General features: G+C 45.0%; 1 protein-coding gene across 2 annotated transcripts in view; it reads right to left on the reverse strand.

The window, feature by feature from the left end:
• Positions 1 to 23,423, reverse strand: part of KIF7 (kinesin family member 7) — a 99,976-nt gene that overhangs the window by 39,702 nt on the left and 36,851 nt on the right. For both annotated transcript variants that reach the window (XM_073618455.1, XM_073618456.1), the window contains exons 7-14: positions 16,124 to 16,336; positions 15,371 to 15,582; positions 13,835 to 13,935; positions 9,651 to 9,806; positions 4,947 to 5,149; positions 2,462 to 2,659; positions 2,007 to 2,132; positions 1,571 to 1,747 (exon numbers count right to left, since the gene is read on the reverse strand). In XM_073618455.1, the coding sequence (XP_073474556.1) occupies positions 1,571 to 1,747; positions 2,007 to 2,132; positions 2,462 to 2,659; positions 4,947 to 5,149; positions 9,651 to 9,806; positions 13,835 to 13,935; positions 15,371 to 15,582; positions 16,124 to 16,336 (1,386 nt within the window). The remainder of the gene's footprint in view (positions 1 to 1,570; positions 1,748 to 2,006; positions 2,133 to 2,461; positions 2,660 to 4,946; positions 5,150 to 9,650; positions 9,807 to 13,834; positions 13,936 to 15,370; positions 15,583 to 16,123; positions 16,337 to 23,423) is intronic.

A 23,423-nucleotide genomic window follows, 5' to 3' on the forward strand; every position in this document is an offset into this window, starting at 1 on the left:
AGCATACAACTATAACCTAACCTAATGATTAGAAATACAATGTTTATTGGGAGGAGTAAGTGCTTGAGACTTGAGATCTCCAGATCTTGGGACTAAAGGTACAAAGATAAATTCACACATGCACAACCGCCTTCATTTAACACTTTAAGAGTTTTTAACAACTTCCTAACACATACACTATATTAACATAAAGATAGAAGTGCAGCGCTAAAAACACATCTCAAAAATTAACTAAGATGTTGTGAGTCTCACACTCAATAATAAAGAATGTGTGGATCCTTGATTAAATAAGTTCACAGTAATAATGCATCAATAATGAAAAGCAAATAAACATGAAATCCGTAAGTTATAGAAGCCCAATGCGTAGTGAGTCCAAAAATTAAATGAATAGAAGCCAAGTGTTCATAACATCCATTCGACATTAAAAGTGAAAATAACTTGTAAAGAGGGTTTTACAAGTAGATAATCCACCACTAATTAGATGAAGGCTTACCGGAATGTTTGAACCCAAAAGGGCATACACCCTATGAGTCAAACAGGCTTGTGGTGGCCTACACCAAAGATGGAGGCTTCAGATCTGGCGACCTTTGACAGATAAATCAGGTAATCCCACAAGTCCTCAAACGGCTCTCAAGGGTAATGACCTCCAAGGTAGGTATTCATGAAGCAAGTCCCCAAATGGTTCCCACAAAGTTGGGAGAATGAAATTGTCCAAAATGTCTTGGTGTGCCGACGCCCTAAGAGTTCCCTTCACTGGAACTAATGGGCCAAGCCCAACCCCTGAAAAACAACCCCCACAGCATACTCCCCCCTTCACCAAATGATTTGGAGGGGTGGCCCAATACTTTTGGCAATATAGTGTGGATGAGCAAGTTTGGGGTGGAGGAAATTGACTGGCCTGCACAGAGTCCTGATCTCAAACCAATAGAACACCTTTAGGCTGTACTAGAACGGCGACTGCGAGCCAGGCCTTCTCGTCCAACATCAGTGCCTGACTCTGTGCAGGCCAGTCAAGTTCCTCCACCCCAAACTTGCTCATCCACACTATATTGCCAAAAGTATTGGGCCACCCCTCCAAATCATTTGGTGGAAGGGGGGGTTATGGTGTGGGGTTGTTTTTCAGGAGTTGGGCTTGGCCCCTTAGTTCCAGTGAAGGGAACTCTTAAGGCGTCAGCATACCAAAACATTTTGGACAATTTCATGCTCCCAACTTTGTGGGAACCGTTTGGGGATGGCCCCTTCCTGTTCCGACATGACCAGTGCACAAACAAGGTCCATAAAGACATTGATGAGCGAATTTGGGGTGGAGAAACTTGACTGGCCTGCACAGAGTCCTGACCTCAACCTGATGCTGTTATAGCTGCAAAGGGTGGGCCTACTCAATATTGAACCCTACGGACTAAGACTGGGATGCCATTAAAAGTTCATGTGCGTGTAAAGGCAGGCGTCCCAAAACCTTTGGCAATATAGTATATATTCAAATGGATATGGATTAGCCTTAATTTATTTCAAAGTCTCTATTGGCAAATCTCATTTAGTATGGTATTAAAACCCACAAACACACACTCACCTGGCTGGATCGAAGCCTCTTGATCTCCAAATCATTCTTCTCCTGTAGAAGTGCTTCCTTCTTATTCAATATACCCTCCCTTTTCTTCAGTTCTTCTTCTAACTCGCCCAAGGCACGGCGCTGTTCCAGGACTTTATCAATCTCACTGTCCAGCCATTTCTTCTGCTCTTCAATTTTCTAGCAAATAAAAGACGCATGCAGATAGATTATACACGCTCGGAGTGACTGCTATGCTAAACAGGGGGATTTGCCAACTCATTTTTTATGAAAGTCAAATTGCTTATTTTTACTTTATATCTACACAAAAAGCACAAAAACACTGCTAAACAGATAACAGCAGCAAACCTGTTTGGCTGGTGATGAAAGAACAATTATACAACCGGTTTTCATCAAACAGTTGTATACTAGAAGATGCTGTGAAATCCATGAAGCTTACCTGCTGCTGCTCCAGACTGATAAGTGATCCATTGCTCCCACTTCTCCTCTTCCTTTGAAAAGCCGCTATTTCCTCAGTTTTGATCCTCAGTATCTTTTGTTGCTGTTCATGCTTTAACTCGAGCTCCTAAAGGCAAGGCAGGAAATCTTTTGTTAATTGGTCGTCTTACTACCTGCCACCTGCTGAGTTCCTCCAGGCTCACTTTGCATTTCATATCACAATAAGGCAACTAAAGCCTTTGAATAAAAAAACAAAAAACAAAAAAAGGGCAACTTTGCATTTTTTAATGATTAATTCCAACAAAAAGTCTTTTGCATTAGATGTGTCTGAAGCATAAATGTTTAGCAGATTAGGCTGTGGTTTTCATGTCTGTTATAAACATATGTTTCTTGGCTGAATGAACACTATTAGAAAAAAAGACATTTCTTTAATCTGTACAAAGATGTCCCAGTCACCTTCACTCGGTGTCTTCTCTTCTGCATCTCAGTCTCCAGTCTCCGTTTCTGTTCAGTCTCCTCTTTAAGCTTCTTCTGTAGCTGCCCTTGCTGTTGTTTCATCTGCAAGATATTCTTCTCCAGATCTTGAACCCGTCTTTCACTCTGGATAGAAATTGACGCCAGCTTTTCTGTGGCTTGTTTCTTCTCTTTTAAAACCTGCAGAGAACAATAATATCTCAAGGCATGGTTCATGTTACACGATTGATAATGAAAAGAAACCTTCAACAAGGGACAACACTGCCGATCATTGTTTTTATAAATGAATAAATGCCAGTCACTGTTTAGTTCATGAGGTTTAAATATTTTAGGCCTGAAGGTTGATGGCACTTCTGTGTTTTTTAGGAACACATTACAGCCGTATTTAGGGTGTAACATGTTCTTAAAGGATCACTAAAGATACATTTTTTTTTTTTTTTGAAAAACAACAAACATGTTATACTTACCTCCACTGTGCAGCTCGTTTTGCACAGAGTGGCCCCGAACCTGGTCTTCTGGGGTCCCTCGGCGGCTGTCTCGGCTCCCCCCCGCAAGGACTTAACACTTCATGTGAGCTCCCTCGCATGGTGTTGAGTGCTTGCCGGCGCGCTCCCATGACAGTGAGCGGCTATGGCGGCTGTATATCACTCGGCCCTGCCCCCTCGGCGCGCCACGTCATTGGATGTGATTGACAGCAGCGCGAGCCAATGTCTGTGCTGCTCTCAATCCATCCACTGAAACCAATCAACGGCCAGGCTGAGCGGCAAAGAGAATGTCGGGGGCGAGCGCGGGACTTTCGAGGGGTTAGGTAAGTAAAACAGGGGTGCTGGGGGGGCCGGTATTGTCAGATGTTATTTCACCTTAATGCATAGAAAATACATATTTATATATTTTAGCATAGACCCTAGTAAATAAAATGGCAGTCCTTGCAATTGTTTATGTCACATGGTATTAGCACAGCAATTTTTCAAATTTTGGAAAAGTTGTTTGGAAAAAAAAAACACTTATGAATTAACCCCCCCCCCCACACACAATATTTACCCCAATTTTTTTGTATAAATGTGAAAGATGATGTTACCCTGAGTAAACCAACACCTAACCCCTTTAAAATTGCGCACCCTCGTGGAATGGTGCCAAACTTCAGTACTTAAAGTGGTTGTAAACCCTTTTAAAAAATTCCCAAAATAAAAAAAAATCTGCAAGACAAAGGCATAATGAGCGAGTATACACAGCATACTCGCTCATTATGAATTACTTACCTGGGATCTAAGCGCCCGCAGCAGTCCTCGTTCACCGCTCCAGCAGCCAACGTCGCTCCGGGGGCCAATCACAGAGCCGGAGCCGCGATGACGTCACTCCCGCCGGTAATGGCACAGTACCAGTGAAGCAACGACACGTACGTGCCATTGCTTCAGTTTGCTCAAGTGCACATGTGCCGATGACGTCGGCACTTGCAAATACAGCGATTTCTCCTAAATCGTGCAGGTTGAGGAGATATCCAGTGTAGCTACAGGTAAGCCTAATTATAGGCTTGCCTGTAGTATAAAGTGATTGTAAAGGGTTTAAAACCACTGTGAAGAGGTTGTAAAGTCTTTGAGGTTTTTCACCTTAATGCATAGAAAGAACCTTCTGTATTGCAGCAGCCCCCCAGAGCCCCCCCCCTTTTTTACTCACCTGAACCCGATCGTTCCAGCGACGGGGACGAGCACAGCAGCCCCAATCTATCCTCATTGGATAGATTGATCGCAGCAGGAGTGGCGGAGCCAAGTCCTGCTGTCTGTGTCATTGGACGCAGCTGCATGACTCGGAAACGCGCCGAGTGCCCCCCATGGAAAGTGGCTCTCCGTGGGAGCACTCGATGAGGAGGGAGGAAGAACCACTACTGGGAAACCCCAGAAAAGGAGGATCTGGGCCACTCTGTGCAAAACACTTGCACAGAGCAGGTAAGTATGACAAGTTTGTCATTTAAAAAACCCTCCCCCCCTCCGGTGTCACATTTGGCACCTTTAAGGGGGGAGGGGGGTGCAGATACCTGTCTAAAACAGGTATTTGCATCCACTTCCGGCATAGACTCCCACGGGAGTCTATGCCTCTTCCTGCCCCTCCGCGCTGTCTCCTGGGAAACACAGGTCCCAGGAGATAGCGGGGACCAGTTACGATGCGCAGCGCGACTCGCGCATGCGCAGTAGGGAACCGGGAAGTGAAGCCGCAACGCTTCACTTCCTGATTCCCTCACCTAGGATGGCGGCGGCAGCTGCCGAGAATCGAGCGGGTTATCGGCGTCGGCTGCCGACATCGCTGGACCCTGGGACAGGTAAGTGGCCATTTATTAAAACTCAGCAGCTGCAGTATTTGTAGCTGCTGGCTTTTAATTTTTTTTTTTTTTTGGTGGATTTAGGTGGACTCCCTCTTTAAAGCTTTGGAATGGTTATAAGAACTACTCTTGCAGTGAACCCGCCCAACCCACCTGCACTTTACTCTCAGCGGCTGCAATCTTCTTGCGGTATTCCTGCAGCCTGGATTTTTCCACTGGATCCCGTGTGTCTTTCCCTTCCAGCTCCTGCAGATGGCGCTGATTCTCACTGACCTCAATCCGTACCTGTTCTGCCTCCGTCTCCAATTCAGAGATCTTCAGACAGTACTGTTTATTCATGGCTTGAGCTTCTCTTCCTGACGCACAATATTAAATATTGATAAACATTCAGATCAGTCAACAAATTTGTAGTTATTACAGAACTTCTTAATTACAGACATAATACCATACAAGATGCTCTGACCTGAGAACTAGCACAGGCTCACCAGTTTTATTGGGAGAACTACTCACCAGAGTCCCAGCAGGACATCAAACATTCCTCCAAGTAGATCTGTTAAAGTATAACTAAAGGCAAAACTTTTTTCAAGTTTTAGATAGAGTGGAGAGGGATTAGAACCCCTGTTAGTTTTTCTTGCCATCTGTGTCCCCGTTAGGGAGATTCACCCAATTTGTCCGGTTTACTATTATCATTGAAAGTAAAAGAAAAACACAAATTTGGGGTTTTCCCCAGAAAAGTAATAGCGGGCAAATCTTCCAATGGGGACGCTAGTTCTGGTGACCTGGAGGACCCCAAGGAATTCCCTTAATTTTCAGGGATTTCCTTTCACTTCCTGTTTAGCTATGGGACAGGAAGTGAAGGTAAATCTCCGCAATGGGACAGAGATGGCGAGAAAAAAAATTATTTGACAGGGGTTATAACCCTTCCTTGCTCTATCCAAAATGAAAAAAAAAAAAGTTTTGCTTATAGTTCTACTTTAAAGAGGAAGTAAACCTCCCTCTAATGTCTGTACCTATAGGTAAGTCTATAATAAGGCTTACCTAAAGGTACTGTAAATATCTCCTAAATTTGCAATGTTTAGGAGATATTTACTGTATATACTGCACCGATTACGTCATCGGCGCATGCGCTCTAAAGGAACGACCGCTGGTGCCGTTTCTTCAGAGCCCTGTGCCATGACCAGCGGCTCCCGCGTGCATGCGCGGAAGCGACGTTACGCAGCTCCGGCCAGTCACACAGCCAGAGGCGGCGGACCCGGAAGAAAGACAGGCGAAGATGGATGCGGCCTGCAACGGGGACGACGAGGGCTTAGTTTGCAGGTAAGTGTCACATGTGCTAGTATGCGATGCATACTAGCACATTATGCCTTTACATTGCAGGTAAAAAAAAAAGAAAAACATCAGAGTTTTGCTAGATGGGTGCCAATCATAACCCACTGAGTCACAACATGCACAAAACTCAAGGGGATGTTAGCTGTGCTGTTGTTGCTGCTACAGAGACCCAACTAATGTCCAGCCAGTGACCTCCCCTTCTGAAATTTTACATTGCCTGGGTATTATCAAGATGCTTTATCTTCAATAATTAACTTTTCTCTAACTTTCATTTGCTGCATGCTTCTTTGGTCCCTTTCACACCAGCGAACTGATCAGGTCAGACGGACCCGATTGGACCATCCATTGCGCTCTATGGAGCAGCGGATGACAGCGGACATGTGTCCACTGATCCCCGCCGGCATTCGATCCGGTCTGCTATAAGGTTTTGTTTCTTTAGAGCTGTACCCACAGTTGAAAGCCAAACTCTAAGCACAATAAGCTTCCTGGTGTTAAATGCTGTGGACTCAATTTCCTCAAAAGCCACGTGACTTGATGTACACTTTATTCTTCACACTGCAAATCACACACAAATCACACTGCAAATCTTCTGGTTTACATACAGGTGTAAGTACATATCAGACCCACAGTATAATAAGCCTATTGTACCAGAGGTGGACTTCAATCTATCAAAAAATGTGCAAATAAAGGATAGACTATGTAGGCTTAAAAAATATGTAAACCCAACATTTCATATGCATTTTATGAAAAAGTACCCTGTTGTCTTTGTATTGCTTTCTTTGTGTGAAATACCAGGTGATCCTGCCACTCCCTGTGCCTTCCGATCACACTAGGCATGAGAACACACTGTGGTCAGCTTTCGCCCAATGATGAGATTTGTCCTGACCATGCCCGCCCCCCCCCCCCCTCTCCTGCACAGCTATTCACTGGGAAGACCAGTTTACATTTGCCGTTTCTATTCCACCAGCTCTCTGAGCTGCTTATACAGCTGAAAACAGAAGACATGTGGTCACTGATTAAAAAAAAAGGGGTAAAAAAAAAATATATTTTTTTTTATATATTTTAACCACTTGCAGACCGCTCTAGCAGTTTTTCTGCTACAGGGTGGCGGCTGTGCGCAGGATCATGTATATACGTGATCACGCACTTCAGGGAAGCAGGCGTGAATGCGTGCCACCGGCGGCTTGCTTCCGCTGTGTTTGTGCACAGCAGGAGCCGATCAGTGAGTACAGCGGTCTCGATGTCCGCCGACTTTTCGTTACACACGCAGAACAGCAATCTGCCTATGTAAAAAAGGCAGATTCCCATTCAGTACACAAACACTGGCTAGGCACACAGTTAACGCTTTGATAACCCCTGATGTTAACCCCTTCCCAGCCAGTGTCATTAGTACAGTGACCGCGCATATTTTTAGCGCTGATCACTAGCATCAGTTAGTGCCAGATTTGTCCACTGCAATATTGCAGTCCCGTTATAAGTCGCTGATCGCTGCCATTTCTAAAATGGGCAAACCAATCAAGATACGCTGATTGGGATTTTTTTTTTAACCAAAAATATGTAGAATACATATTGGCCTAAATTGATGAAGAAATTTGATTTTTTACATTTATTTACTGGATATGTTTTATAGCAGAAAGTAAAAAAAATATAGTTTTTTTTTCCTCAAAATTGTCTTTTTTTTTTTTGCTTATAGCACAATAAATAAAAAAATGCAGAGATGATCAAATACCACCAAAAGAAAGCTCTATTTGTGGGGGAAAAAAATAAATTTTATTTGGGTACAGTTTTACTGCAAATTTTTCAGTTAGACCCCTTTCACACTGGGGCGTTTTTCAGGCGCTTTAGCGTTAAAGCGCCTGAAAGAAGCCTCATCTGCAATTCCAATGTGAAAGCCTGAGTACTTTAAGAGCCCTTTCACACTGCCAGCGCCTGAAAAATGCAGGTAAAGCGCGCTTTACCTGCATTTTTTGAGCGCTAGCAGGGCACTTTTAACCCCCCGCTAGTGGCCGAATAAAGGGTTAAAAGCGCCCACAAAGCGCAGCTGCCAAGGCGCTTTTGCAGGCGCTTCCAATTGATTTCACCGCTCCTAAATCGCTGCAAAGAAGCTGCTTGCAGGACCAGCGCAGCGCCTCAGTGTGAAAGCACTTGGGCTTTCACATTGGGATTGCAGATGAGGCTTCTTTCAGGCGCTTTTTTTTTTAACACTAAAGCGCATGAAAAACGCCCCAGTGTGAAAGGGGTCTCAGTGTGAAAGCACTCAGGCTTTCACATTGGGATTGCAGATGAGGCTTCTTCCAGGCGCTTTTTTTAACGATAAAGCGCCTGAAAAAGCCCCAGTGTGAAAGCACTCAGGCTTTCACATTGGGATTGCAGATGAGGCTTCTTTCAGGCGCTTTAACGCTAAAGCGCCTGAAATACGCCCCAGTGTGAAAGGGGTCTTAAAGTAACGCAGTGCCATATCGCACAAAATTACTTTGTCATGAAAGGGGGTATATCTTCCGGAGCTGAAGTGGTTAAACTGAATGAATTGTTTAACAAGGTGAGGGTTTACAGATACTTTAAGATGTTAAACGTTGTTAATGTTAAAAGAGAAGTATAGGTTTTTGTTTTTTTTTGTAGATTCATACTTCCCTAGATTGATGCAGCATCAGACCGATCTGTCCCCCGCTGTCTCTTCACTGAGAACCAAGCCACTGAACACCGCCGATGGCTGGGTTCTCTCACCTCCCTGAGTGGAGAGCTGCTGACTGTCAATCAGCAGCTCGCCTGCTCCCCCCCCTCTGCGCTCAGCTGTGGAGGGGCAGAGCAGCCATCTCAGGGGCTCGCTGAGAGGCTGAGACAGCCATCAGTCCAGGCAGCTGGCGGATCCAGACTTCCTAAGTGGGGACGATGCGCTGCCTGGACTGATCTTGCTGACGTCAGCAGAGAGCGGACTTTAGACCGCTATTCGCTGAAAACGGGTCACAGGAGTGCAAAACGAATTGCACTCCTGTGACACACAGGAGAAGCCCAGCCAAATAAGCTCAGGCTGGACTTCTCCTTTAAGGCTGCCCCCCTCCTATTCCCAATTGCCACTTTTTGGGGGGGGCACTTGGTCTTGGGACGGGTGTCCTATCAGGGCAAATCTGATCCTTGGGGGAAAGCTGACCACAGTGTGTTCTCATGCCTAGTGTGATCAGGAAGGCACAGGGCGTGGCAGGAACACCTGGTATTTCACACAAAAAAGGAAGCAATACAAAAGACAACAGAATACTTTTTTCATAGAAGTACAACAGGAACATATCAGGAATATAAAATGTGTTTACATATTCTTTAAGGACACATAGTCTATCCTTTATTTGTAAATTTTTTTGAATATTTTTTGATAGATTGAGTGTGTCTGTTTCTTGAGTTTATTAAAAAGGTTTTTGGAGCTGCTGACATTTAATAAACATAAAAATCAATGCAGTTCCTCTTTAAGCAAACATATATAGGCAAATCTTTAATATGTAAATGACAGCTGTGAGATAAAAACATCCTGAGCCTCACCAGTTTTAACCAGCTCTTTAATAAGCTCTTCCTTCATTCGGATGTTAATAGCGAGTTCCCGGATCTTCTGCTCAGCCTGACGCAACCTCCACTTAGAGTCTCTTTCATGGGTAGGGCCGTCCCTCAGAACAAGTTGGTCATACTTTATATGCTTAGCTGTGTAGGACACAAAATCTTAAATTTAAACCAGTTCTTAAGATCCATTGCCAAAAAAACATTTTTTTTTTCCTCCAGCGTGTAGATCTTTGCCTGGTTTTTAAAAGCATAAATGATGCCACAAACTAACCGAAGAGCTAATACCTTGGGGTGTCTGCTGTGGTCCTCACACAATCAGCCAGGTAAAGAAATGATCTAAAAATGATTTACAGCAGGATTTTGCTTTAAAGTGGAGTTCCACCCACTTTTACAACTCTTCAGCATCCCTCACTAAACTGTGCACTGTAAACGAATTGGATATTTTTAAATTTTTTTTCTCAGCACCCACTGTATATCTGCTGTATTCATTTTTCATTTCCTCCTCCCTGGCCGGGGCCCATCGCATCATTTCCTGTTTGCAATGCCTTCTGGGAAGAGGCGGCAACTTCCTCTGAAACTGCCGTTGCTATGGAAACCTGACCTGAAACCTATCACACTGCTTGTGCTGCACTGAGCATGTGCGAGATCTGCAAGGATGAGCTCCAGGAAGAAATACAGTCTGGCTTCAGATGCCCACACTTAAGATGGCCACGGCCTGCTGTAAGTTTATAAAATAACAAACTACTGCTATAAACTAACAAAACAGACCTTAGTTTACAGACTAACTTTACTAGAATACATTAAGCTTTTGTATTATAGGGATATTTTTATTTAAAAATATAATTTCGGCTGGAACACCACTTTAACAAACGTTTTATTTAAAACTTTTTAAGAGCAGTACTGAGTCATGTATTAACAGACACAGAGTATCTGAAATGTAACAGATACAGCTTATTGATCAAATTCGAAGTACGTGTCTCTTCAATAACTAGATGTATAAAGTATCCCAAGTACAACAAATACAACATTGTGGATGCAAGAGGCAGTCAAACATTAGACTGCAATTCTATATAACAAGGGATGAGATTAGGGTAATCTTTAATCCCTAATATTTTTTTCTGGCGGCTGAAATGAATTAACGCTCAAGCGCTAAACGCACCTAGCGTTAATGCGCATTTAGAAGCGTTTATCAGCGCCCAGTGTTTTTTCTGCCAATTCTCTGCTGCTCCTGGACACACTGGCAGTGGGTTAGTTTTTTCCTGCCTCTAAAAGCTGCTAAAAGCCTATGGCGTTGATTTAATAAAACTAGAGGGTGCAAAGTCTGGCGCAGCTTTGCATAGAATCCAAACAGATTCCAGGTTTTATTGACAAAGCTTAATTGAACAAGCTGAAGTTACAAGATGGTGGTGACCATGCACAGCTGCACCAGATTTTGCACTCTCCAGTTTTAGTAAATCTACCCCTAGGTGTGCATGGACACATAGGCTAACATGCAGGGGAGTTTAGAGGCAGGAAAAAAACAAAAAAAACAAAAACAAAAAAACAAAAAACAAAAAAAAAAACACCTGAGGCCCCTAGACCAGAGATGATCAAATACCACCCAAAAGAAAGCTCTATTTCTGGGGGGGAAAAAAAAGGACATAAATTTTATTTGGGTACAGTGACGCACGACCGTGCAATTAAAGTAAAGCAGTGCCGTATCACAAAAAAATGGGGTAAAGCTTCCAGAGGTTGAATGATTAAATAGGATAAAATCAATTTAAAGTGTAACCATTTGGATATAAAATAGCACACATAAAGGAAGGTTCACCATAAATAAGTGGCTGTTAAAAAATGCCATCATGGCAATAGGGCTGATCTTTTCACATGACTATTTATCTAGGTGAGCCTTTTCATATCAGCGTGATGTTTGGTATCCAAACACTCATGCCCCATACACACGATCAGAAATTCTGTCAGAAAAAACTTTGGATGTTTTTTCCGACGGAATTCCGCTCAAGCTTGCCTTGCATACACGCGGTCACACAAATGTTCTCTGAACTTTCGACCGCCAAGAACACGGTGACGTACAACACTACGACGAGCCGAGAAAATGAAGTTCAATGCTTCGTGATTTTTTGCGCATCCGAATTGCATACAGACGAACGCATTTTCGGATAGGAACTTTATTCGACCGAAAAATAGAGAACATGCTCTCAATCTTTTGCTGGCTGGAATTTTGCCAGCAAAAGTCTGATGGAGCATACAGACAGTCGGAATTTCTGACCAAAAGCTCACATCCAACTTTTGCTGGCAGAATTTCTGATCGTGTGTAAGGGGCATAAGGCTACTTTCACACTGAGGTGTTTTAGCGCTAGAAATAGTGCCGGTAAAGCGCCTGAAAAACACCTTCCATGCCTCCCCAGTGCGAAAGCTCTAGTGGGGGCGTTGCGCTTGTGGGACATTACAAAAAGTCCTGCAAGCAGCATCTTTGGGGGCAGTTGGGGAGCAGTATATACAGCGCTCCTCAACCGCCCCTGCCCACTGAAATGAATGGCCAGCACTGCCGAAGCGCCCGCAAAGCGCTTCGCAGCGCCGCAACACGGGGGCTTTTAACCCTTTCTTCAACTGCTAGCGGGGGTTAAAAGCGCCCACTAGCGGCTGAAAAGCATCACTAAAATGACAGTAAAACTGAGCTAAAACTAGTGCCTGCTTTACCGCTAACGCCAGGCGCTTTCAGTGTGAGAGTAGCCTTAGAAACGCAATAGTAATCCCACCACTATCTGTGAAATATTGTTAGGTTGCACTTGTTTTTTATAACCCATTTACTGTTACACATATGTGTCCTCTGGGCCGCATGAGAAGGTGAGCAATATTCACTTTGGATGTTGAAAGTGTGATTATATCAATCCTCGTAGTGGTGCCCCTATCTTCTTCTGCGTTTTCAGTTACATAAAATTAACAATTGGACTTTAGATAATGCATGCATTTCAGCAGTGCAATCATCAGGAAATCCTGACTTTTATAAAAGCTTATTTACCTAGAAGCAAAAGGATGACTAAACTCCGTCTACCATGATGCATCAGACCTGGGCACCCGGTGACTAGGATGGGCTGCCAATTTGATTTCTCTTCACAGTGCATAAATCAATTCCAGATTACAGGCCTCAGTGCCCTCAGAGCAGAGATTACAGCGTAAATGCCCCCTGAACCATTAGGAGAGTATGGGCTAGGGTCACCCGTAATAGGACGGTCTCCTCTGTGTGTGTTGTTGTGACTGTATGGTGGTGCTGAAGCAAGGCCTTGGTTACTCACAAACGCAGGGAGCTGGAGGCTAAGGGTCAGATGGCCAGAGGTGACCAGGTCCCTGTAGACAAATGGTGTGAATGAAATGGAGATCTACAGTGCGGTAATGCTTCGTCTACACTAAAATGGTGAAAAAGAGAGCACTGAACACACAACACTCCACCCAGTGATTGATCAACACTCAGTCCCAGTGTCAAACCTTTCCCTAGTCGAATGGGTGGTAGCAGGAAATTCAAAGGGCGCTCAACAGTGCAAATATAGAGGTAGCTCCCGATGCTTCAGTGCAATTAGACTACTCAACAGAGTGAGTCTTCAGAGAAAGGGCAAGTGCTGAGGTAATGCCACAGATCTGAACCTGGAAAGCACTCTACAGCTCAATTCTACCAGTACTAGAGTGAAAGAAAATCCCCCAAATTTTGGGTTGTCACCAGAAAAAAAATAGAGAGGAAATCTTCCAACAGGGGGACACTAGTTCTGGTTACTCCAGTGACAACCAGGGATTCCCGCTCACTTCCTGTTTAGCCTATGAGACAGAAGTGAAGGGAAATCTCTGCAATAGGATACAGATGACAAAAAAAACCCCTCCCTTACTCTATCCAAAATAGAAAAAAAATTAAAAATTTCCCGCTGATTGGCTCCTGCTGTGTCCAATTGGACACAGCGGAAGTGGGTCGCCGGCGGCGCACATGTGCGCTGCAGACCCGGAAGAGCAGAATTGTGTACAGGTACGCGATTATGCCAAGAGGAGCCGCTGCCCCACAGTACATATTCGTGGGGCGGTCAGTGAGCGGTTAAAGGGACACTGTGGCAGATGGGAAGGGGTTAATGAGCGTACACTACAGAAGTCCTTAGAAACAGGAATCAACTACACAAAATTCAACTTACCTTCATTTGTATCCATGTCCAACATAGTTTCTTCATCCTCCTCGCTATTCTGGGGAGATGAAGGACAATGTACACTTTGAGGTCTGGAAAGTTTTTTACACCTATAAGAGATACAGCAAAAATGTGTTTACCTGTCATATTAAAGTACACATTTATAAAATAAGATGAAACACTTGGTAACAACACTAACAGAGAAATCCATATTAAGAAAAAAAAAAAAAAAATCAGCTCACCTCAGAATTTTGAATACACATTTTAGGAATTGCTTGAAAGAACACAAAGAAAAATATAAAACATTTATAAAAGAGCCCAACGTTCCAGAAAAGACCCACAAAACACAAATGGCCAATGCCCCCCCCTATAACTGGCCTTTACAGCAAGGAGCACCGGAAGGGAGACGCATGTCAAAACGACACAAAATAAACTTCCAAGTGTGACTTACCAACCAGTCTGAGACAGGGGCGGCCCGTCCATTAAGGGCGCATGGGCGCCACCCCCCCCCCCCCCATGTGTCCGGCCACTTTCAGCGCACCGGCGCATGGATTCCAATGCAGAGGGGGTGTTTTTTTGAAGCACTGATCAGAGCCAGAGGCTCTAATAGGCTTCAATATAGGGTGGGTTCGGGTCGCAAAGAGTGTGCTCCGATCCCACCCAGGTGTGTTACAACAGCGAATGTATATTCGTTGTTGTAACACCGATCCTCCTCCCAGCCAATCAGGAAGCAGGTTTTGACAGCGGTCACCCGATTGGCTGAAAGGACAGGTGATCCTATTGAATGCCTAGGAGGAGAAGGGGAGGAGCTGGAAGCCGCCATGGAAGAAAGGACACAGGAGCCGAGCCACTGCACCATAAAAAAATCTATCCCCTATTTTGTAGACGCTATAACTTTTGCGCAAACCAATCAATATACGTTTATTGGGATTTTTTTTACCAAAAATATGTAGAAGAATACATATTGGCCTAAAACTAATGAAAAAATGTGTTTGTTTTTTTGGGGATATTTATTATAGAAAAAAGTAAAAAATATTGTTTTGTTTTCAAAAATGTCAGTCTTTTTTTTTGTTTATAGCACAAAAAATAAAAACCGCAGAGGTGATCAAATACCACCAAAAGAAAGCTCTATTTGTGGGAAAAAAAAGGATGTCAATTTTGTTTGGGTACAACGTCGGATGACCATGCAATTGTCATTTAAATTGACGCAGTGCCGTATCGCAAAAAATGGTCTGGTCATTAAGGGGGAAAATCTTCCAGTCCTTAAGTGGTTAAGGGGTGGGCTCCTTCCAGGCTCACCTGCCCTCTATCTATCCATTATAACGTTGTGCTTCCATTGTGGAGGCTCTCAAAATGTAGAGTTAGGACTGCAGAAAACGGGGCCAGTAGCTTTCACATGTATGTGTGCAGACTAAACCCCTGTTTTTAATGCTTATTGTTAGACAGGATATTTCGGTTAGTCGCAGGCTGGTCGGTAAATTGAGCTTGGAAATTTCTTTTGTTGTTTGACCTGTTAAGCACACGCTGGAAATAGGATAAATGTACCTGTGTGATGGGTGAGATTTGTTGGATCCTCTTTCAAACTCATCATTCTCTTTATTTCCGTCTTCATCAGAGTCTGCTGTGGGATCAGAATCTTCACTGAAATGTCTGTAGAGCACAGTGTCTGCCTCTTCCAGACTGGAGACCAGCTTCTGCGTGCCGCTCTGAAAGTTCTTTTTGAGCTCCTTAGACAAGGATACAACACTGTCTGAAATCTGGAAAATAGATATGCCATAATTATAGAATAATAATGAAAACTATATTACACAAAATATTTAAAACAGGGGCGCCCTAAATAAATAAATAAAAATAAAATAAAAATAAACTGCATATAAGGCTCCATTCACACTTGTGCGACTTGTCATGCAACTTTGGACACATGAAAAAAAGAAAATATCGAGTGAGCGGAAGTTATGTGGAGGAAAATGCCTTGTTGATATCAGAGGTGAATGGGCCGACTGGTTGGCGATGATAGAAAGGTAACAGTAACTCAAATATCCACTCGTGCATATGGAAAATAGGACATCCATGCGGATCTGATGAAAACAGACAGGCGGTCCGTAATCATCCGATCCCCCATAGAGGAGAGCAGTCTCTCTGACAGTGTGCAGAGACGGACTTGCCATCCGCCGGTTTAGCGGGGATCAACGGAGCGATCCCTGCTGAGCAAGTGGATGGCTAAATACGAATCCGCAGGTCTGAAAGGGGCCTTAAGTATTACCACCTTACACCATCTCTCCAACATTTCATTATTACCTTTTTTTGGTTGGGGTACTTCAAGGGTAAGAGTTTGCTCTGATCAACAGTATGTGAATGCTTTTTAATCAGAGGAGCTGTATTTGGTCTGCCCCCAATGTTTAACAAGTGCACATCTTCCAGTAGGGCTGTCACAGACAGATCTCTCTTCTGATGCTCCAGGTAGGTTTGCAATCTAGCAATCTCATCTTGCTGTTCTTGCAACTTATCACTCTGTTTAAAAAATAAAAAAATAAAAAAAAACAGTTGACAGTTACTTGTAAACTAGGATTGAAATAGTACAGCCATAGCAAAAGGACCTGTTGCCAGTTTACACTTTGCCTAGCACTTGACTTCACCTTAACATCCAGGTAGGTACAAGAAGTAGAGCAGGATGGCACTGAGATTTACAAATAGTACATTGGGAACACAGAGGTACATATAATATATTCCCTATTAAAATGGCATTTTAAAATCGAAAACAGAAATGTTTTACAAAATACACCATATCCATGGGAGATGTCAGTTTAAACTTACAGCAGGGGTCTCCAAACTTTGGCCCTCAGGGACACCTGGCCTACTAAGGCTCCTTTCACACTTGTGCGACTTAGGATACCACTTGTGAGACCCAAAGTCGCAGGACATGTGAAATGCCATGCATCTCTATGACAGCCATTCCAATTGACACTACTGAAGTTGCGGTGACTTCAGAAAAGGTTCCTGCACTACTTTGGTCCGACTGACACGGCTTCAATGTCAGAGAGTGCAAGGTCTTATGCACACAGGAAGTTTAATAGACACCAGCGCTGCTGCCAGAAAAAAGCAGAGTTAAAAATTTGCTTTTAGACGCATTTTTGAATAGTATTTACAGACATTTGTGCACGTTAGCGTTTGGCGTTTTTACAGGAAAAACACTCTATAAAGTAAAAACCAGCATGCGGCGGAATGACCTGAACAGGCATTTCATGTTTGTTAAAGGAGTTGTAAAGGCAGAAGGTTTTTTTATCTGAATGCATTCTATGCGATAATAGGATTTTTTAAAACAGCTTACCTGTAAAATCCTTTTCTTTCGAAGGACATCACGGGACACAGAGCCACAGTAATTACTGATGGGTTATATAGGTATCACTGGTGATTGGACACTGGCACACCCTATCAGGAAGTTCAACCCCCTATATAATCCCTCCCCCTTGCAGGGATACCTCAGTTTTGTAGCCAAGCAATATAGTGTATTAGAAGAGGGGTGGGACCTCTGTGTCCCGTGATGTCCTTCGAAAGAAAAGGATTTTACAGGTAAGCTGTTTTAAAAAATCCTATTTTCTTTCTCGAACATCACGGGACACAGAGCCACAGTAATTACTGATGGGATGTCCCAGAGCAATGCTACCTGAGGGGGGGGAACCACGACCAAGTAGGGTGCAATCAGACCTGAGGACCCTGTACCGCTGCCTGCAGCACACTACGCCCAAAGGCGATATCCTCATGCCTTCTCACATCCACCTGATAGAATCTGGTGAATGTATGAACTGAAGACCAGGTTGCGGCCTTGCAGATTTGAGCCATAGAGGCCTGGTGGTGCACTGCCCAAGAAGCACCAATAGCCCTGGTGGAATGTGCCCCGATCTGAAACGGAGGAATCTTCTGTTTCAAACCGTAAGCTTGAATGATCAACTGTCGAATCCATTTAGAAATGGTAGCTTTTGACGCTGCCTGTCCTCTATTGGGACCCTCTGGCAGCACAAACAAAACATCCGTCTTGCGGATCTGAGTAGTTGCCCCTAGATAGGCCTTAACTGCTCTTACTACATCCAACGAATGTAGAGATCTCTCTTCCGGAGAACAGGGATCTGGAAAAAGGAAGGTAGAACAATGTCTTGGTTTAAATGAAAATCAGAAACCACCTTCGGTAAAAAACTAGGATGAGGGCGTAGTACCACTCTATCCTTGTGTATAATCAAATAAGGCTCCTTACAGGAAAGAGCTGCTAATTCTGATACTCTTCTAGCAGAAGAGATGGCCACCAGAAAAATTAATTTCCTTGTCAACAAGACCAAAGGAATCTGACTTATTGGTTCAAAAGGCCGTTTCTGTAACACAGCCAGGACCAAATTCAAGTCCCAGGGGTTTAGGGGCGCTTTAACCGGAGGATTAAGACGCATCACCCCCTGCATAAAGTTTCGGACCAAAGAATGCGAAGCAAGTGGCCGCTGAAATAATACTGATAAAGCAGAGACCTGGCCCTTGATGGTACTCAAGGCCAGCTTCATCTCTAATCCCATCTGTAGAAAATCAAGGATTCTACCTATGACATATTTCCTGGGATGCCAACCTCTGGATTCACACCAGGTTATATAAGCTTTCCAGACTCTATGATAAATCATCCTGGAAGCTGGCTTCCTTGCATTAATCAAGGTAGATATGACAGGACCTGAGAGCCCACGACTCTTCAGAACGTGGGTCTCAATAGCCAAACCGTCAAATTTAGCGTTTGTAAGGCAGGATGGAACACTGGACCTTGAAATAACAGGTCTGGGCGTTCCGGTAGTGTCCACGGGGAACCTACCGTCATCCTTACTATTTCTGCATACCAAGTCCTTCTGGGCCAAGCGGGGGCCACCAGAAGTACCGACTTCCTTTCCTGCCTGATCCTGCGAAGGAGTCGTGGTAGTAGCAGAATAGGCGGGAATGCGTAAATCAGTGAGAACCGATGCCACGTAATCACCAACGCATCCGTCCCGCATGCAAGAGGATCTTTTGTCCTTGCCACAAATCTGTCTATCTTTTTGTTGAATCGGGATGCAAAGAGATCTACATCTGGAACCCCCCATCTTTGGCATATGGCCCAAAAGACGTCGGGATGCAGAGACCATTCCCCTGGAAGTAACTGCTGGCGACTTAACGCTAGAAGGAGCGACTGCTTCTTCTCTGGGTCTCTGGGAACATTTGATCTGAGGAACCGAGGAGAAGGGAATTCCTGAAACTCCAGCTTGTACCCTAAGGTTACCGTGGAGACTACCCATCTGTCCTGGAAGTCCTCCTGCCAGAGCTCTGAGAATTGTCGCAGTCTTCCCCCCACTCGAGTGAGCGGGGGCGCCCCCTCATGCAGAGGTCTTAGTGTTTTGCCTAGTAGGCTTCTTTCCCCAGGACTTCTTTTGTCCCTGGGGTTGACTCTTGTCTCTGGACCCTGATGGAGGCGGCCGTCGAGACTGCCTGGAGGCTGAAGCCCCCGGCGCTGGGGAAAGAGTCCGTTTGAAAGAGGGACGCTTACTCTTCTTCTTGACAGGTAAGAGAGTGCTTTTCCCACAAGAGATTCTCTTGATATAGTTATCCAAGTCCTCTCCAAACAACCTTGCACCACGAAATGGAAACCCAGCCAGTAGCTTCTTACATGGTGCTTCGGCTGACCAATTTTTCAACCATAGGATTCTACGTATATGCACCAACCCCAGTGAAAGACGGGAGGTTTGCACGATAGAATCTCTAATGGCGTCAACCACAAAGCATAAGGCCGCTGGAAGGTTAGCAAACCCCTGGGCCTGCTGTTCAGGTAATACTTTGATGACCTGCTTAACATGGTCTCTTAAGTATTGACAGACTCCAATCGCTGCTATTGCAGGTTGGGCCACTGATCCTGCTAAGGAGAAAACATCCTTCAATAGGGATTCCATCCTTTTATCTACAGGATCCCTGAGCATCTGAGCATTGTCTACAGGACAAGTCAGGCTATTATTTATGGAGGAAATGGCGGCATCAATAGCTGGTATTCCCCACATTTTAATAAACCTTTCTTCCATCGGATAAAGTGTTGAAAACTTTCTCGGCGGAAAAAAACGTTTGTCTGGGTGATCCCACTCATAATAAATAAGCTTTTCAAGTAAAGTATGAACAGGAAAAGCATGTGCTGCTTGGAAAGGTTTCAGTGACCCCAAAGCAGAAGAGGATTCTTTAGCAGTTTCAGGTATGGGCAACTTAAATGTGGAGCGGACCAATCCAGTGAGGATCTGCACTAAGACTTTCTCCAGAGGAATCATCCATCCCATACCGATCCTCTGAAAGGGATTCATCTCCTTTATCCCAGAGCTCCTCTGTCTGAGGGTCTTGGGGAACAGAGGAAAGCCTAGTGCGTTTTCTTCCACTGAGTGAAGACGTAATCACGGCCATTAATCTTTCCTCTAGACCATTAATGGTTGAGGAAAAAACCTCTTGTGTAATATATACAGGGGCTGAAGTGCCAGAAGCAGGTGTAGCCCCTGACCCCGATGGCTCTCCCTGGCTAGCCGTCCCTGGCCCATCTTTAGGGGGGAAGGATGCTGCCGACAGGGGGCCCTCAGAACCTGAACGAGATCCCCTAGTGTCTCTGGTTCCTGGGGTGCTTGAACCTCTTCTACCCATAGTGCAAAGCAACAAGGTGTGAGGTATACAAATGAACACTGTCCGCTGAGCGATGTAGTCTGGCTAAAAGCCTTGCTACCCAATGCTCAGTCTGGTGTTACTTCAGTAAATGCTGCCTAGGAGAATGCCTGTGTCCCACCTTACATGCGACCGTCAGCTCTGTGTCTCTCAGAAGGCTGAGTGCACCTGTACAGAGTGCCTTTAATAGCCTGCAGCTGGCCTGAGTGGGAGTCTAAACACTCTGTGCTGACATCCCGCCCCCTCCTCTACCGCCCCCCCCCCCCCTCGAGTTTTGAAAAAAACGAGCGCTTCCCGCACTGCCGACTCTCCTGTCATGCTCTGGAGAAAAGGCTGGGGATGGGGGGGGGGGGGGGGGGGGGAAGGAGGGAGACTGGTAACAAGATTTGCCTGAACGGCTATCTTCAGAGATGGTGGCCATTAGGCCACAGAGCCCGGGTGGTATAACCACTTTCTAGACCCCTGTGGCCCCTCTCTAGCCTGGGGGGGGGAACATTCAAACATGAGAAATCCCCCCATCCACCTTACCTGCTTGCAGCCTGCTTGATACGCTGGGACATACACAGCGATTACAACACCTGAGACAGACATTCAGCATGTGTAGGTTTGTGCTCTTGGCAGCCCCCGGTGGTCACAATAGGCATAGCATGCATTTACCTTAAAGGAGAAAAGCCACTAGAACTCAAAAATTCTGTGGAATCTCCTCTTACCTTATCCAGCCGCAGGGTGCCGTTCACACAGACCCAATCTTCACCTCTCACGGTGGGCTCCGTTTGAAAAAACCGTCAGAGACTGGGGCCCCCATCAGTAGGGGGATCCAACAGTTCTGGGACCGTAAAGCACCTCGCCAGAAATTAGGAAGTTTAAAGCCATTTTCTGATCTGCGGGGTCCAGCTCTCTAAAAAGAGAAGCATTACGGGTAAAACCTCGTTTCTTCGGACACGAGGCCCGGGTACCATTCAATTCGGCCATGAAAAGACACTTTGAATGGATCCGGTTCGCCTGGCTTGCCCCAGTATAGGATCTTAGGATATTCCCTTTGGAGCTCAGCACAGGACATCTTTACACGTCCATCACCTAAGACACTGGCGTAAAAAAACTGAGGTATCCCTGCAAGGGGGAGGGATTATATAGGGGGTTGAACTTCCTGATAGGGTGTGCCAGTGTCCAATCACCAGTGATACCTATATAACCCATCAGTAATTACTGTGGCTCTGTGTCCCGTGATGTTCGAGAAAGAAAAGATGAAAATCCTTCTGTGTGTAGCAGCCTCCCTAGCACCCCCTAATTACTTACCTGAGCACATCTCTCTTCAGCGATGTCCACGAGTGTCTTCACCATCCGGGACTCTCCTCCTGATTGGCTGAGACACAGCAGCGGCACCATTGGCTCTCAGAGCTATCAAAGTCAGTTAGCCAATCAGAAGAGAGAGGGGGCGGGGCTGGGTCAGGGCTCTGTGTCTGAATTGACACACAGAGCGGTGACTTGGCTCCGGTGCCTCCATTGCAGGCTGCTTGCTGTGGGGGCACTCGACAGGAGGCAGGGGCCAGGAGCAGAGAAGAGGCACCCGAGAAGAGGAGGATCCAGGCTGCTCTGTGCAAAACTAACTGCACAGAGGAGGTAAGTATAACATGTTTGTTTTTTGTTTTTTTTAAACAAGACTTTACAAATCACTTTAACCACTTCACACAAATCGCCGTATCCGTAGGTCGGTACTTTGACGCTAAATACCAGGGTTATGGCAGCAGCTAGCTGCCATAACCCCGGTATTTTCGGGAATGGCGTGCATTTCTCTTAAATCACTTGCTGCCCGCCGTATAGCAAAATGACGGCGGCAAAGTGGTTTAGTTATCTTGATCGGAAGTCATATGACGTGATCAGGATATCAGAGCCGGCGCACAGCGCGGCGATCAGAGGTGCTGTGTGTCAGTCTGACACACCGCAACTCCGATCGTGGTATGGAGCCTCTGGCAGAGACTTCATACCACGTGATCAACTGTGACCAATCACAGCTGATTATCTCGTGAACAAAGAAGTGCCGGTAAACGGCTTTCCTCGGTTCATGCTGACAGGGAGAGCCAATCGGCAGCTCTCCCTGTCAGAGGGGGGGGGGGTCTGTGCTGATAATCAGCACATTGATTATCAGCACAGCCCCCATCAAAAGGTGCCCATCAGCTGCCAATCAATGCCCATCACCTGCCAGCCTGTCCCCCTCTATAAAGCCTGTCAGTGCCCATAAAAGTGCCACTCAGTGCCCACAACAGTGCCAATCAGTGCCCCATCACTAATGCCTGTCAGTGCCTCAAAGTGCCAATCAGTGCCACTTAGTAAAGCCTTTCAGTAGCTCCTTATCAGTGCCGCCTATGCGTGCCGTCAGTGCTGTCTATCAGCGCCCATACGGTTTTTTTCAAAATTGACGCTCTTTTTTCATTTATAGCGCAAAAATGAAAAAAAACGCAGAATTCAAAAATGTGTATTTTTTCAAAAATTTTGCGCTTGCAAGACCACTGCGCAAATACGGTGTGACAGAAAGTATTGCAACGACCGCCATTTTATTCTCTAGGGTGTTAGAAAAAAAAATTATATAATGTTTGGGGGTTCTAAGTAATTTTCTAGCAAAAAAAAAAAAAATAGGATTTTTTATTACAGCTTACCTGTAAAATCCTTTTCTTTCGACGGACATCACGGGACACAGAGCCACAGTAATTACTGATGGGTTATAGGGTATCACTAGGTATTGGACACTGGTCACACCCTAATCAGGAAGTTCAACCCCCTATATAACCCCTCCCCTTCCAGGGATACCTCAGTTTTGTAGCAAAGCAGTATAGGTGTATTAGAAGAGGGGCGGGACCTCGGTGTCCCGTGATGTCCGTCGAAAGAAAAGGATTTTACAGGTAAGCTGTAATAA

This window comes from Aquarana catesbeiana, linkage group LG03, assembly GCF_042186555.1.
Source record: "Aquarana catesbeiana isolate 2022-GZ linkage group LG03, ASM4218655v1, whole genome shotgun sequence".
Lineage (NCBI taxonomy): Eukaryota > Metazoa > Chordata > Amphibia > Anura > Ranidae > Aquarana > Aquarana catesbeiana.